Source organism: Apus apus, chromosome 1, assembly GCF_020740795.1.
Source record: "Apus apus isolate bApuApu2 chromosome 1, bApuApu2.pri.cur, whole genome shotgun sequence".
Lineage (NCBI taxonomy): Eukaryota > Metazoa > Chordata > Aves > Apodiformes > Apodidae > Apus > Apus apus.
In genome coordinates, this window is record NC_067282.1 from 164,508,903 (window position 1) to 164,524,653 (window position 15,751).

General features: G+C 36.2%; 1 protein-coding gene across 1 annotated transcript in view; it reads right to left on the bottom strand.

Moving 5' to 3' along the window:
* Positions 1 to 15,751, bottom strand: part of PTPRQ (protein tyrosine phosphatase receptor type Q) — a 108,615-nt gene that overhangs the window by 10,492 nt on the left and 82,372 nt on the right. The window contains exons 36-39 of the mRNA XM_051621759.1: positions 8,959 to 8,985; positions 8,205 to 8,286; positions 3,111 to 3,201; positions 1,634 to 1,710 (exon numbers count right to left, since the gene is read on the bottom strand). Of these exons, the coding sequence (XP_051477719.1) occupies positions 1,634 to 1,710; positions 3,111 to 3,201; positions 8,205 to 8,286; positions 8,959 to 8,985 (277 nt within the window). The remainder of the gene's footprint in view (positions 1 to 1,633; positions 1,711 to 3,110; positions 3,202 to 8,204; positions 8,287 to 8,958; positions 8,986 to 15,751) is intronic.

The window sequence follows — 15,751 nt, forward strand, 5'->3', positions numbered from 1 at the left end:
ATACATTTATGCTGTAGAGTTAGCAGCCTATAATATCACAGAGTTCTGTTTACTGCTCAAAGCAACTGACACAGTGGTTTATAGCACCACCGAAACTCCTTGTTGGAATTACAGCCCTATAATTCACATCTGCCTGTTACTTACTCCATCTATAATATATAGAACAGGTGGGAGTGAGAAATTAAGCTAATCCTCCCCAGTTTAAGAGTGAGGTGAGAAACTGTAATTCAGGGATGCAAAGCTCACGGTTCAGTAACTGACTTTTTCTTGTTTAACCAATGAAAATAAAAGTAGCAGCCAAGTTCCCATTTGTTAAAACTATATACAAAAACCTATCTTTCCTTCTCTTTATCTGTATGCATATGTATACACACCTAGATAAACAGGTATGTAAATACACACACACGCACATATGGTGTATTTACAGCTATGTGTGTTTACATATTTGCACATCCACAAACATGGAAAGTGAGAGCGTATAAAGGGGAAAGTTTTTAGCCCTGAGAAATTACATTATAGTTGTCTATTCACTGTTGAATGCTGACCTAAAGCGAGATGCCTTTATGCAGAAAAGACATGCAAAATCTCCCGCAGGGAACACTCTGCAGCTGGCTTTTGCTGAAGACTTTGGAAGCTGCTGTTAGTGTTCCCTGCCGAAGCCTTGGAATGTCAGCTAGTGACGGGAAAGTTAAAGACTAGGCCATGCTGTCTGGCCTCCTCAGTGGTTCTGTGCATAGTCCCAGCTGTCAGAACTAGGACATTCCATATAAAGGGGCGAGTAGCTTCTGCTAATGACAGAGGAAGATGCTCTCAGCTCTACTGCCTATTCTCTGAGAACAGTTACCTAGAAATAACCATTTCTCCTTGCCATTGTGGCATCTGTTTAGATGATAGGCTGCATGTCTTGCTATGTGTTTGAACAGTGCTTAGTGCAGATGAAGTCTTGATCTCATGTGAGATCACCAGCCACTGTTACAACAAATTATATGCATGATTTAAGTCACACTTTGACCTTCAACATGGATAAAAAATGAGATAAAAATATATATTAAGAATTTACTGAGAACACAATTAGAAATGGAAGGTCTAGGAAGAACGCTGAGGATGAGAAATACAGTATTAGTTTCTTCTTCAAGAAGCTTATTTGCATTTTCCTCCATCACAACTTACACAAAATAATAAGGGGCCTACCAATCCCACTCACCAAAATTATAAGCCATTTCTGTGAAACTTTTCAGCTCAATTACCTTTACATTGTCCTGTACATTCATATACAATAGCTTCAACTCCTGAACCAAGAGAACAAATAACACCAGTCTGAAAAATTGACCTCAGTGGGAGTTTCACTAGTGGTCTTTAATGATAATGGTATGACATGATTTATAGAAAGTAACTTGCTGGACACAGTTTTGATTATTACTGAAAATCATTGCTTAGCAATGAAAACAGCATAATTTATATTATTAACTAGTCAGGTTCCATGCCACAGGAGTCACTTGAACAATGCCATGGCAACAGTAGCTGTAGTCAATGAAAGAAAAATTAGAATCCCATTCTTCTTGCAAATTATTTTTTGACTCTGTCTTCTACTAGAAAAAAAATATAGTAAAAATATGAGAGACTTTCTACTTACAGACACATAGCTGGCATTAATGTAGTCAGATCCAGGAATACCAGCATCAGGCATCAGCTTTACTCTGTTGTTGTTGTCTATCATGGAAATAAAGTCTAGTTAACTAAAAAAATTGTTAAAAAACCACAGACACATCTAAGAAGTGTTCCTGAAGTGCTAAGAACTGTTTTTGTTGCTCATCTAACAATATATGACATAGTAGAACACTAAAAACAAAGTGAATTTAACCCATTTCCACTACTGTATGGTTATCCTTCAATGTTCCAGACATATTTAAATATAATACTTTTAAACTAAAACCATGAAAATGCTAAAACTTCCAACTTGATGTATGGGAGGGTCCTCTGCCTGAAGGTAGCTTTTGTACTTTAAGCCATGCTGTCCTAGCATGGACAACCTTCATGTGAATCAGACAGCAGGGTCAGGGGTCTGACTGTCTTTCCTATATGCTTGGTGCCCAGGTAACAGATTTGAGCCTGATCCTGATGCTTTTATATACTTTTATTTTTGTTACATAAGGTAAGCTCATTGTTACAGAAAAAAATAAATGATTGGGGGTTTCTGATTTGAGCCCATGGTGTCAATGCAGAAATTACAAAAAACAGGGAAGGTCATATATGAGTAAGTAAATACTGAAACCAAGCACTCCAAATTTTGATGTGTGGTCCTCAACTTAGCAAAAAAAAAAGATTAGAATACAAAGCTAAAGATTTATGAAATTCATCTGTTTATATTTCATTGTGTGTAATGAATATACACTTTTAGTGACTGTAACTTTGCGTTTGTCCTGAACAAGGCAGCAGATAGCAGGAACAGCTGCCCTGAAAAGTTAATAGCACAGAATGTAGCATTATTAACCAAGGAATGCCATGCTCCCCATCTCACATCACAGCTAATGCCTAAAATAATAATGACATTTCTTGTCTTATTAACTAAAAAATGAAGCAGTGTTGAGTACAGAGAGACAGACTCCTGTCTCCTGTGATAAAATCTAGCCTTGGCTTATATGTTATCATACAGTCACTCTGATCTTCTGTGGAACCTTTGCAGCACATGTAGACATATCCACAAGAAAGCATACCCATGCTCCTGAGATAGCTGAATGAACAAACATGTGGATTTTATATGTTTTAAAAAATTACTTTTCACTAAAGGGGAAAAAACCAAGGAAGAATGTTAAAGAGTTTGCTACCTGGCTTGAATTACAAAGCTAAAAAACCTACTGAGGCTACAATTTCTTGCACCTGCATACTAAAGCTTGTGAGAGCAAGTTGAAAGCTACTTGCAAATAAAACTGTCTTAAAAAACCACAGGGAAAAGACAGATTACTCGACAGAAAATTATTTCATAATATTGACACGAATGTACTGCCATTTCAAAGGCAGATCAAACAAAAAATACAGTTGCATTCCAAATATAGGCTGCACTATTGAAAGCAGAGAACAAAATAGAGGATTTCATTAGTGAACACACATACATGGCTTTATATTTGGGAAACGATTCTTAGACTTGTTCCAAGGCAGATCAGCATCAGTTGAAGCAAGGTCTTCAAGAAACTTGGGAAGTTCCTGTAATGGAACAAATGTATGTTGGCAAACCTTTGCATTTCACCTTCAATTAATACAAAAAATGACACTAATCATCCAGTAAGAGGAACAACTTAGCTCTGCAGCAGAGGGCATTTCTAAGAACAGCTGGAAGCATTACAGAGCATTCCACCTCACTGTCAAACCCCAGTTACACCAGCACTATGAGATGCAGCAGGGCAGACAATGCTGTCATGTTGAACAATTAAAGCTTACATGAACTTTCACCTTTACAAGGCTGGATAAAGTCAGCCCATCACCTTTTGCAGTTCTTTTCTGTCTTTTCATAGTCACAGGCTTGGTTACCATGCCCTACTGACTTAGCTTTACTCTACAATAATGCCTCTTCCTGACTCCTGTAGCTTGGGAAAGTTCTTGCCACAGCATGAGAACTGATGAGAATTTAATTAAGTTGAGACAACTGGCAATTAGCTATTGTTCATGGGACTGTGAAAGGGGTGGGAAGAGTTATTTTGGGTTGTACTGCAGTTTCATAACTGGTCACTAGTTCTGTTACTGAAGGGCAGAAGGTGGATAAATTGTTCATATTGAGGAACTTATTTGAGGGGTGTGTCTGTATATTTAAACAGGTAGAATTTCCAAAGCTGAGTAAAAGAGTGGAGGCAACATCACAACTTGTTAATGGAGAAAATTTATTAATGTGATTATCTCATAGTGGTGGTCAAGAGAATAGAAAACTCCGAAAAGCTGGAATTTACCCAGACTAAGTTAATGACCATATTAACTGTAAGGGATTTTCCCTTTGTTTGACAAATTTTATATGCAAGTTTGTTTCACCATTTAGCTAAGATACAAAGAGATCTACCTGTTGCTCTGAATGACAACGATAAAACATTTTGCTGTTTGTGCTGAGCAATCCCTTCAAATTTGTCCTTTAATATTAACAATTACTCTCTATATGGGCTACTTCCAAAATTGGGGCAGATAGCCCTACTATCAGATTAAATGTTAATTATTTTCAAGTGTTCTTCTGCCCAGTTATTTGAGACAGTTTGTCTTCTAGTAAAAAATTTAATAGACAACTATTAGCAAATAAATAAATGAAAGAGGTAATGAAAAACGGAAAAAAAATAGGAGTGTGTGTTATTCCAATGTTTTTCTTTCATTGCTATTTCAAATATTTTGTCGGCCATATTCGATGGGTTCAAATATAAAGAATAATTTAATATGAGCACTAGCAAAATGGGATAATTTACAAACTGATGCAATAAACCAAGTCAATGACATATTATTTTGTACAATGGATAATGCCTGACATATAAAAGAGAGCTCAAACCCCTTGAACTGTATAATATGCAATATTATCCCATGAGAAATTTGTTTCACCATCTGACAAAAATCCTATGGCCTGAAGCATGAGCACTGCTTCACTTCTATAATTACGTCCTTGATAATATGACTGCAGGAGCTTCTGAACAGGAAGGAAGAGACGTTTTCACTAGGAAAGCAAAAGACTTTCAGGCAAGGGATCTGACTTTTCTAGCTCTGACACATATTTCCTTGGGGAAGGAATTAGGGGAAGAATTGCAGAGAACAACTAGATGCTCATCTCCTTTTGATCCCATCCATGCCCTTCAAAATCTCTCTAAATATCTGTTTACTAGCGATGAGAAGTCTATTATTATGCCCCTTCTAAAAAGTTTCTGACTTAAAACCACCTTATAAAAATTGCTCACTTGACATTCACATCCATATGTTACAGAATTTAAAAACACGGTTAACATACATGAAATAAAAATGAAATGAAGAACTGTTATATCCTGTAGAAAAATATCTTTAAAGGCACTCATTATTTTAAAATCTTCTCTGTGAAGCAACCTCTGCCATACCCTAGGCACATTTCTTTTACCTAATCAGTTGCATCTGCCTTTTGTCTTGACAACATCTTAGAGAAGTAAAGCCTCAGTTCTGTAACTGAACCCATGGAAAGATCTCTGTTCTCAGACACAGCAGAGTGGCATCATTGCATTCCTGACAGGATTTTATAAGAACAGTAAAATAACAGCTAAGGGTTGAGATAAAACTTCTCTCATTCAGAAAGCTGAAACTCTCCCACAAAACTTCTGACTGAATTTTGCATGAAGAAAGAACACTGACAAAATGTCTTGGGATGCCACATCATGTGCATGACGTGAACTTCAACTTGCCTCATTTGCCTCACTCCTCTGAGTCTTCACTTGCCAGTTAACTCATATAGAAGCAGGACTGTTGTACAGTACTTGGCAGTAAAGAAGAAATAGAGAAGCAGATTATATTATTTTTGTAATGATGTTTTCATATCTGAACAAGAGCTCAAAAGCCTCGTACCAATCCTCTGCATCAGTATGGATTTCAGTCTGAATTGCTATTTTCAGAACTGCATAAAGACTATTTAGATTCCCAGATTCAATAACAAGCATTTGCAAACTCATAAAACGTTAAAATAATTAATTTGCTCTTTGTTTATTGTAGTACTTTTATGGTACTGTGGTGAGATTTGGAATTATTTCACTTCTTTAATTCATGAACAGAACTTACTGTAAAACACAGTAGTATTTCTGTTTCAGTAATTTGCCAGTTACTACAAAAACTGGATTTCCCAGCGGTACTCCACACAAATCATCTGGAAAGCTGGAAGTCTGAATATCAGCTAGGTGGAGCCCACCATCAATTACTGTCTCTCTCTACAGTTTCTTTAAACTTATTTTCTGACAAGACATGGATCCAGATCCCTTCCAAGGTGAAGATCTTGTCTTATGTTTACACACAGGCTATGTTCACATGTGGATTGAGACTGAACCCTGAAGATCTCCAGGCACAGCAGCTTCACCAATCCAGTAAACTGGGTAAGACCAGGAATGTCCCTGGATTCCAAGACCAAATGAAAGGGAAAGAGCCCCATTTATGCTAGAAAACTAGCAGAAACTGTAGACAACAAACTTGTTTGTTGTCTACAAACTGCCTATTGTATATGATGCCTAGACTACTTTACCTATCAAAACATATCTCAGAATTGTCCAGGAAGACTGCCAGCTGAAACAGTCAAAATTCCAGGCAAGGAATATACCAGCAGTGTAAATTATCATATCTCATGCCCAGTTCCTGGTATACTTGAACTTACAGAGACAACCAAAGAGCCCAGGCAAGCTCAGCACCATGCTTTTAGTTATATGCTTCATATGCAATGGTCCATGGGTTTGTTATCTTGAGCTCATCTCTCCCACACACATCATAGGAGCCTTGAGTCATTTATGTGACACTAAAATGATGAGTGTGGATGGAAACAATGCAGGTCATGAGGTCTGCTCATTTGTTGTGTGTGTTGCCTGTTTCTGTGCATTGTCATTTCTGATGTCATTTCAAGTGTGTCCTATTTTTCATCGGGTAGAACAGGTGCTACAGATACTATAGATACACTCTCAGTCAGGGACTGGACCTACCCTGCAATTCTGCCTGCCTTTGGACAAGTCTTCTGGGAAGATACCACTACACTCTGAAACAGAAGTTACAGCTCAGAGAGAAAAAAAAAAATATGGAAGCCCAAATGTCATATAAACCAGTTGATTATAGGTTGACTATCTGATTTACTGGAATGAGGCCTCAGCTACTTGTATTTCTCTAAATTTGAAATGAATTGCCAAGACTGTGATTCGATAAAACACTATTGTTTAAGTTTTAAGCCATTACAATGCTTTAAGACTTACCCAATGTGGGTCACACCTACAGAAATACTAGAAACTTTCCAGTGATGAACGCTAATATGTGGCAATGTTATTGCTAGTAAAACTTTTCATCTGTTCAGTCATGCATAATATAACTATAATCACTCTTGTTCAAGTGAAATAACAGTTCTGCTCTTGGAAAAAAAGTTCTTCTTACTTTTATTGCTCAGAGAATTTTATGGTGCTTTATATTATTAAATCCAGACCAATTTTACCTAAGGAGCATAACAAAAAAGCTGTAGGAAATATCATTAATCTTTTCACACTTCTGTTGGTTTTCCCTCAGAGACTGAAATATTATAATCTAGCAGAAGAAAAGCCAATTGTTGAGTCTTCATTTTTGTTAATCCAACTGCTAAGCAATTCATGGTAAATCTATGACACCAAAATAATGCAGTCACTGGAGACTGACAAATTATTTTTGTGAGGGCAAATGACTGTACTAAAATTCTAATTATAAAGATTCTGAAATAACAAGAAGAGGAACTATTGTTGAGAAAAAAATATGATAGCCGTAGAAATGTTACCTAATGAAAATAGTGAAAACTTTGAGATTTAAATTTGAAAGAATATATGCATTATATTATATGTAATGTATATTTTGAAAGCTGGTCTCCTTTCAGAAAGCAAGACAGGCTTGCTGTGTCCACCTACTCCCATAAGGAGATGGAGGCTACTCACATGCAGGCTATTCTCAAGAGCATGACAAGTATGGCCTATTATTTGTAGAGGAACAAAAAGCAAAGCAGCATACACAAACTTTATACTTTCTGCACTGAAACCTACAAAACAAAAAAATTTCTGAGTTCTATGGCAGTATGACTGGGGCCTGAACATTTCACAGAATAAATGAAAGCTCTGTTTTTGGGGTCATCTTCACCTAGGAAAACAAACTTATTTAAAGCAGTTAATATACCTATATATATGTTATAAAATATTTCTTAAAAAAATGTTTTCAGGTGAACTACATATGCATTGCTACAAATGTAAAAGCACAAATGTTATGGTGTTCTTGCAAAGATCAGAGTCTAAAGAAGATCATCTTCTGCTGACACTTACTTGAATAATTCTGATCAGGTTGCAGTGTAGACTGCAGAATCCAAATCAGTGTAACATTACTTTCTAAACAATCAACCTGGTAATTGGGTATTGATTATCAAGGCCAGAGTCCTTCACGGCCTTGCCTGCTTAAAATGGACATGAAATGTGACACATGAAACGACCGAAGGTCTTGCGATGTTGTGACAACTGCTAGCAACATACCGAAAATTCTTCCTGAAACTTTAGGTTGTTGTTTGTGCAAAGCTCTTCAACGTGTTGTAGGAAGGATTTCTTGCTTATTGGCCTAGAAGTAATGACAGAAGAATTAGAAGCCTACAGGGAATTTCTTTTTCATCCTTTTTCTTCTAATACAACTGCAGTTTATTAATAAACAATGCTTTTCAGTTCAATGGAACTGATACTTATAGGCAGAAGGTTAGAAATTGCTGACAGCATGCTTATTTGATTTGTTTTCAGTCACTTAAAATAGAAGCATTTTCTCACCTTGCTGTTCCCCCTCACTGAATTTTTAATGTTGCTAGTATTAGCAGTACTGTAGGGTAGGATTGTTTTTATAGGTAATGGCATTCCAAGGTGAAGTTTTGACATTAATGGAAATTATTGTAAAGCTATCATTACATTCCAAAGTACGTAATACTGCTTTGTTATACAGAAAACATTTTAGACATTGCAAAGTTTTAGATGTATAAAATACTGCAGTGACCTCATTCTCATAATGACATGGTTTTTAAACCCTGAGGAGTTTAAATATCCCTGAATTACTTCCCAAGCTAAAACACAGACATGCAGGCTTCACCCCAGAGAGAGAGAAAGCATTTCTCCAGTTACCATGCAATTAGTCATGCTTTTATGATTTATACGCAGCTTGGAGGTTTTTTTCTAATAAACATAGAGGAGGGAACCACACATTGAGACTCACCGATGACCACAATACAAAAATCTTTAGTCAACTTACTTGAGGGATTTTCTATAACTAAGTAACCTGCAACAGAGATTTTTGTTAAATGTAGCAAGCTGAGAGTTACTCAATATTGTGCATGTTAATAGGTTTTAAGAGGAAATACTTAAATAACTAAAGAAGTAAATTTATTTATCTCAGGGATAGAAATATTATGATATGTCAGATATCTTGGGTAATTTAGTCTTGCTTAGTTTTTATTTCAGGTATTGGCAGATATGTGTATGGTAGCTCCAGTTTCTATCATTCTCTTCAGATAATTTTACAGTGCTCTGGGCTCATATGGCCCCGGGAAATCCATACTTCCAGCACACCACTTCATACACATTGACAGGCTTTATTTTACACTATGTACTCGATATCATTCTATGGGCCATTTCAGAGCATAAGGATAGGATTCATCTGACTGAATACAGACACTGAGCTAGGCACTCAAGGTTCCTTCTAGAATCAATGAAGTGAAATACACGTGACTTCATCTCATTATAAGCAGATATCTAAATTAAGTCACAGGTGAATCATGCTATTGGTGTGCCTGCTTTCATGCTCATTTTTACATATTCACTGCTCCTTCTGCATCATCAGCCTGGTGATTTTAGAAACTGTGCTACATATTAAATCTTTAACTCGATCCATCAGCAGGTTTCATAAGTTACATGAGTGTCTATACTGAGGGGACTTTCAGATGACCTTGAAACTTGGTTGTCATCATCATCATCACATCTGAACTAATTTTAAGAACATCTCAGCATTATGGATTTATAAACCAAACTGTGGGCAATCACAAAGCTTGTCTAAAAGACCAAGCCAGAAAGTTTGAAGTAATACAGTTTAAAAGATAACTTGCATCTTCAAAAAAGCTCTAAGTATGCCTTTTATGTGTCAGTCTCTCAAAAAATCATACATTCTTGCATATAAATATTACAAAAACCATTCTATAATACAAATCTCTACTGCTGCCATAATTATAGTAGATTACATTAAAAGTTGCTTTAAAAGTAGTTTGGTTTATGAAATTATTATTATTTAAATTTTAAATTAGATTTTAAAATTAGATTAATAAAATTGTTGAATCACTTATTATTAAGCAACAGAGAAGCTGTTCAAAGCTACTGAAGCTGTCTGTGGTACATACTTTGTTATAACAATTCTCTTCAAACAAAGCAAGATGGCTAGGAAAGCCTTGGGTCAGTCTCACTGGAGTAAAAGCAAGTGTAAGAATTCACAGAAAAAGGCTCAGATACAAAGTGCTTACAGGACAACTGAAGGAGAGCTTTAGAATGAAAATGAAAGCAATAAAATGACAAAGCATGCAACTCCCTTTATTCAGAATGGTTAAGACATCTAGCCAATGCTTATTGCATCACTTATGTTGTTTGCATTACACGGCAGATGAAACCACCTTCTAGAAATATTGACATTATAGAGCTAAAGTTTCCTGAAGAAAAAGTATTAATAGCTGTGCCGAAGTGCTGCATGGGAATATATTTGTCTTTGACCAGAAAGCAAACTTCTTTAGGCCTTTTTAAAGCACTCTGCAAATAAATTACACTTTTTTTCCCCTCTGAATTCACCTGTCTTCACCATAGAACAACAGCAAAAAAGTCATTGCTCAGTTGACATCACAGTCATCTTTTGAATACTGTTGGTTTTCCTCCTTTCAAACTGATAGCAATTAGGGGCTTACTGCACCTAATTTGTGGTAAGCAAATGCAGTTTGGTCATTAGGAAATAAAAAGTATATTCATGCTGCACATAAGCAACCTGGGCATGTCATTTAGTGCTTCAGTGCTGAAGGCATGTGGATCCAAAAGCAAAGAACATAGGAGACAAGTAGCACCATTAACATAACCTAACTCAACAAGACTTTCTTTTGCTTACTTTCTCTCAAAGCAGGGAAGTACTGAAATAGCTCAGGAAATTAACTAATCAGTTATATATGCTGCTTTCTAGTTAATTTTGAATATTAATAACAGGTGATTGTTTTAAAGGGATAAATCATATATGACTTTCACAAGCAGTAAATATTTTTAAAGAAGTAAGGCATGCCCAGATTGACACTTTAACCTATCTGTGGGCATTTAACTGAAGAAGTTGATTTTTTGAACTACTGAACTCTCGTACTTCTGCTGGTAGCAAGTGCACATTGCAATGACCTGGCAGCTCAGAAAATGCAATTTATTTTAGATGCTTATATTAGAATTAATGTTTGACTTGAAGACCGTGGTAAAGATGTTGGCTTTTGTGTGTAAGAAACTTCAGAAGGGATGAATTTTGTATGCTTACTAAAGACTTCCAGCTATACTCAGTTTCAGCATCCTCAGGTTTCAAAAATTAGCCTTTTTTCCAAGTCTCTTGACTTGGAATATGTAATAATAATCTTACAGTATTTATCAATGAACAAAGACTCATCTACCTGTAATCTTGTTTTTCATACTTCCCAGTCTTTTTCATAAAACATAAGAATATTGATATCACTAGATCTTGATGTGCATAAATTACAATTAAACCATGAAGTTGCAAATTTCCCTATTTCAGCTGGACAATTCCAGATTCCCACTTGTCTGACTTTGAAACTAGGAAAGAAAAACATTCTCTACGATAAAGAATGCTTTATTGCTTTAAATCTGATTTTCTTTTAAAACAGTGTATTGTTTCATGTGTGGGATTTTTTTTGAAGTCTATCAAAAATCTGAATCCCACTCAGATTACTTATGATAGAGCTAGAAAGAAGCCATTTATTTGTGTTGGCAGTGGTAACTGAAGACCATATTGTCACACAGACTCGGCTTTCTCTCTGGGTCAAACATCTGAAATCCATAGGGAATTAAAACTTTGTCCAAATAGAAAACAACAGAAATGAGTATGTAGGCAAAAGGCTTAGCTCATAAGCACCATTGACACTTCCTAGGAACAATGAAGGAATTAATTTTTTGCAAGTTAATTGAAAGCAATATGGAGCTTAACCCTTTCTAAATATTGAAGGCTAAGGAAAGAGAACACATGGTCATTTTTTCCATTGTATCAGGACATGTACATTCATAAACCTTGTACTCCTGGGATACAAAGCTCAGAAAGCCTGTTCCTGATTGCTGATTAAGAAATGGAAACCTGTTGAAGAAAAAGGCAGGGCAGGAGTCATGCCTATCTCCACTCAAATAAAGGAGAAACAGGCTGGTCTAGAGCATGTAATGTGTGTGCAAAATTGTTGCCTTGAATAAAGACAACTACCAAATGCACAACATATAGGAAAGGTGAGATCAGACAATAATTTTATATACAATGCTTTTCTATACAGAAAATGCTTTTCCTGGTATTTGCAAGGGTTACAGTTTCTGTAATTCAGATGTGTGATCTGTGCCACACTGGCTTGGCTACCTGTCTCACGCAGAATGAAACAAGAGCCTCAAAGTATCCACCACAAGGTGCAACTTCTCAAGGAAAGATTTTAAGAAACTGGGACCTACATGGCTTTATCCTTGCTGCAGAAACCACTGCAATAGTAGGGTGTCAGAGAAATTGTCTCCTAGGTGAGCACCTGGAACAGAAGGGAGAGTTACCTGTCTCTCACCAAATGTGGTGTGCCCTGAAAATTTAGTGATGAAATCTGTTCACAGCAGATGAATGTCTGCTTTAATAAAAGACTTGCCAAACACCACAAACATGTTACAAAAAAGTATTTATGAGAGGCCCTAATACAAGTGTATTCAATGTGCTTTAATGAACCAATGCTTAATCCAGTTTAGACTGATGGACTAAATCTGTTTTAAGCAAGAGTTAGTTTTTTTTCTGTTATTACCTGTCTCATACCACCTTCACTGTCATGCAGATCAAATTACAAGATTTAAAGTTAGCATTTTGGTTCATAAAGCAGATCTCATTTTCCACTCAATTCAGTAGGACTTATCTCCCAGCATTCCCTCTGAAACTACATCCCAATTACTAATTACCTAACAAAGACCTGCTGAGAGATGATGTGTATGTATTAGCTAGTATTAATAGTTTTCAGACACTGAAGTTTTTCAAGTAATTTTTTTTTTCTGATGACCATTATGTTAAAAAATTATCACTGAGAACTGGGATTTGCCATGAATTTCCTAATTTGAAAAAAATGTTGACTCCAAGAAAAGTTTCAAAGTTAGCAAAATGGGATACTTGGTATTTTTAAATGTGATTTTTTTTCTGTTTAAACTGACTTCTGTAATGTAAAGTTCATACTAAAAACATTAACCAAAATATGTGAAATAAAATGTTTTTATTAACATATACTGAACATTTTACTGAGTGTTGGTTCCTTAAACTTTTCAAGCTTTTGATTTTTTGATCTGCTGAGAATGATATAAAAACATTTCCAGTCATATTCTTGCAGAACAGAAAAACCTTTTTCTGCTTCTTTTTATTTTTCATGTGCTACCAGCTGCACAAATTTTCTGAGAATATGAGCCAAGATCATAGGCCACGATCCACTAAGTATGAGACAATGTCTGAGAGACACTCAAGAGAGATCTCATGGAGTAGTCTAGAGTATCTTGATTCTGTGGATGAACTGTGTCAGCTGCAAGTCCGTGCCTTTACTGATTTATAGTAGCTAACATGATAAATAATACACTGGCTGAGAAATGACAAAACACCTGGTTTCCAAGGCATCTTCTCAAAATGAGCACTAAACAGGATGATTAGTAGGTACAGAAAAAAATCTATACTGCTCTTTTATCACTTAGAGTTTTCACACAAACGCCACATCACCCTAATCACCTAATTTTACGAAGTAAAATTTACTTTTACAAAGTAAAATTAGTTGGACCAGATTTCAGCTGATTTACTGCAATTCTAGAAATAAGACAAGCCAGCCTGGAAAAGGACTCTGCCCATCTATGTACTCCTCATAGAACTGTGAGATGCCACAAACTGAAATAAGCGTTCTGCAACACAGCAAACTTAGCAAACACAGCTGAGATAGCTAACTAAATGCAGCCAACATATGGCAGTAGGTTATGCAGATGCAGTGGTGCACAGTCCAATTTCAAACGCACGGTAAATCTGTGAAGGTTACACTGTAGTCATCAGCATGTACTACAGTGATTTAACATACTAACATGTCACTGCTTTAACCACAAATCATAGGAAAGATAAGGAGAACACAAGAACTGGGACTGTGATTGACTTCTACAGCTATTCCCCACAGGCAACATGTACAAGAGTTCTTTCATGGTGCAACTGTTGAAGTCTGAAAACAGGCAGCAAAAATATTTTATACGTTAGGTTTTGCAGTAAGCTGCCTTGGTGCTTGCTGCCATGCTTCTGCCAGCTTCTTGATACAACTCCTTACCAGGAAGGATGTATCTATGTGAAAGACAGCACTAGAGACAACTAAAATGTCTCTTTTGGTCACTGACATTGCCAGAACAGAATCTTACACATACTGAAACATTCTTTAAAGCTTAAAAAAAAAAAGCCGTAATAAAATAAAACGTTATAAGCAGATAAAGAATATCCTGCCCCTCACTGCTATATGCACGTTATCTAGTATCTAGTCAGCACATTTACTGACTTCCAGTTGAAAAGACTGCATGAATCCTGTCCTCAGGAACTCCCAGGTAGTGCCTGCACTTCAAACTTCAACAGTTTCTTGTAATGCTCAACAAAGGACTTAGGCAAGGAGCCTACTGCAGCTTCACTGCAGCTACTGTTTGAAAAATAATAATCCGAAATTTAACAGCTGCATCATATACCTTACAAGAATGGCAGAAGAAGCCTTTCCTTTTGGCCATTAAAATAGTGGGAAAGGAGGAAAGAAAAAAATACAGAGGGAAAGACAAAGCAAATGGCAAACCAAAAAGTGAGACTGACTCATTAAACTAAGGCTGATGTCAGTAAAACAGCTGAGGCACTGCTTGGTAAAGGCCTTGCTCTGCATAATTCACATCATGAAGTGCACTTCAGTAAGAAATATTATAGTTTGCAGTCACCGTATATAGTTTGAAACTGTACAAATCCAAACTACAAATAATTTAGACAGAAAAGAGGCAGAATAGTAGTCTGCAAACTGATAAAGGATTTGTGGATATTTGTGTGGATATATTGCTGAGATTGTAGTGGCATAGTACAAAGTTAGCAGTACATAGTACATAGTACAAAACAGCTGCAGTGCAGTAAGTACAAAAACAGCTGAGAAAAAAAGATAGCTTCTCTTAACTACATACATTCTAACTGCCAAAGAAAAGAAACAGCATGTTCCTTATGTCACATTTGCATCATGTTGCTTCTAGGATAGGTTGTATATATATCAGTGCTATATTGTCATAATATGCTAACATATATATGTAAAATTTGTCCTGATATAGTTCAAAATAGCTGTGGAACTGTTGTATCTTAACATTAGGGACAAAAACTCCCCATGATTTCATGATGACAAATAACACTGCTTGTCAGTAGTATAACTGCAAAGATTGATGGTTCATTTTGATCATTCAATACAGTATAGTAGCACACAAGTTAAAGAGAACAGAATGGAAAACACACCATGTTGCTTTAATAATACAAAAACTTACTGGATGACAAATATCTCCTTGCGTCTAAAGAAAAATGAAGAGCATCTGGAAGTAAAATCCATTAGCACTTTAGTATATAAACAAAATCAGTACTATTCTTATTCAGCTAACAGTTTGGAAACAAGGCTATTTTGAAGATCCATCAAGATCATTTATAGGAGTCACAGCTATCACAGTGCACTGGCAATGGTTCTGCCTTCAGGGAATGTTTTCTGCTGTTCTTAGCAGGTACTAAACAA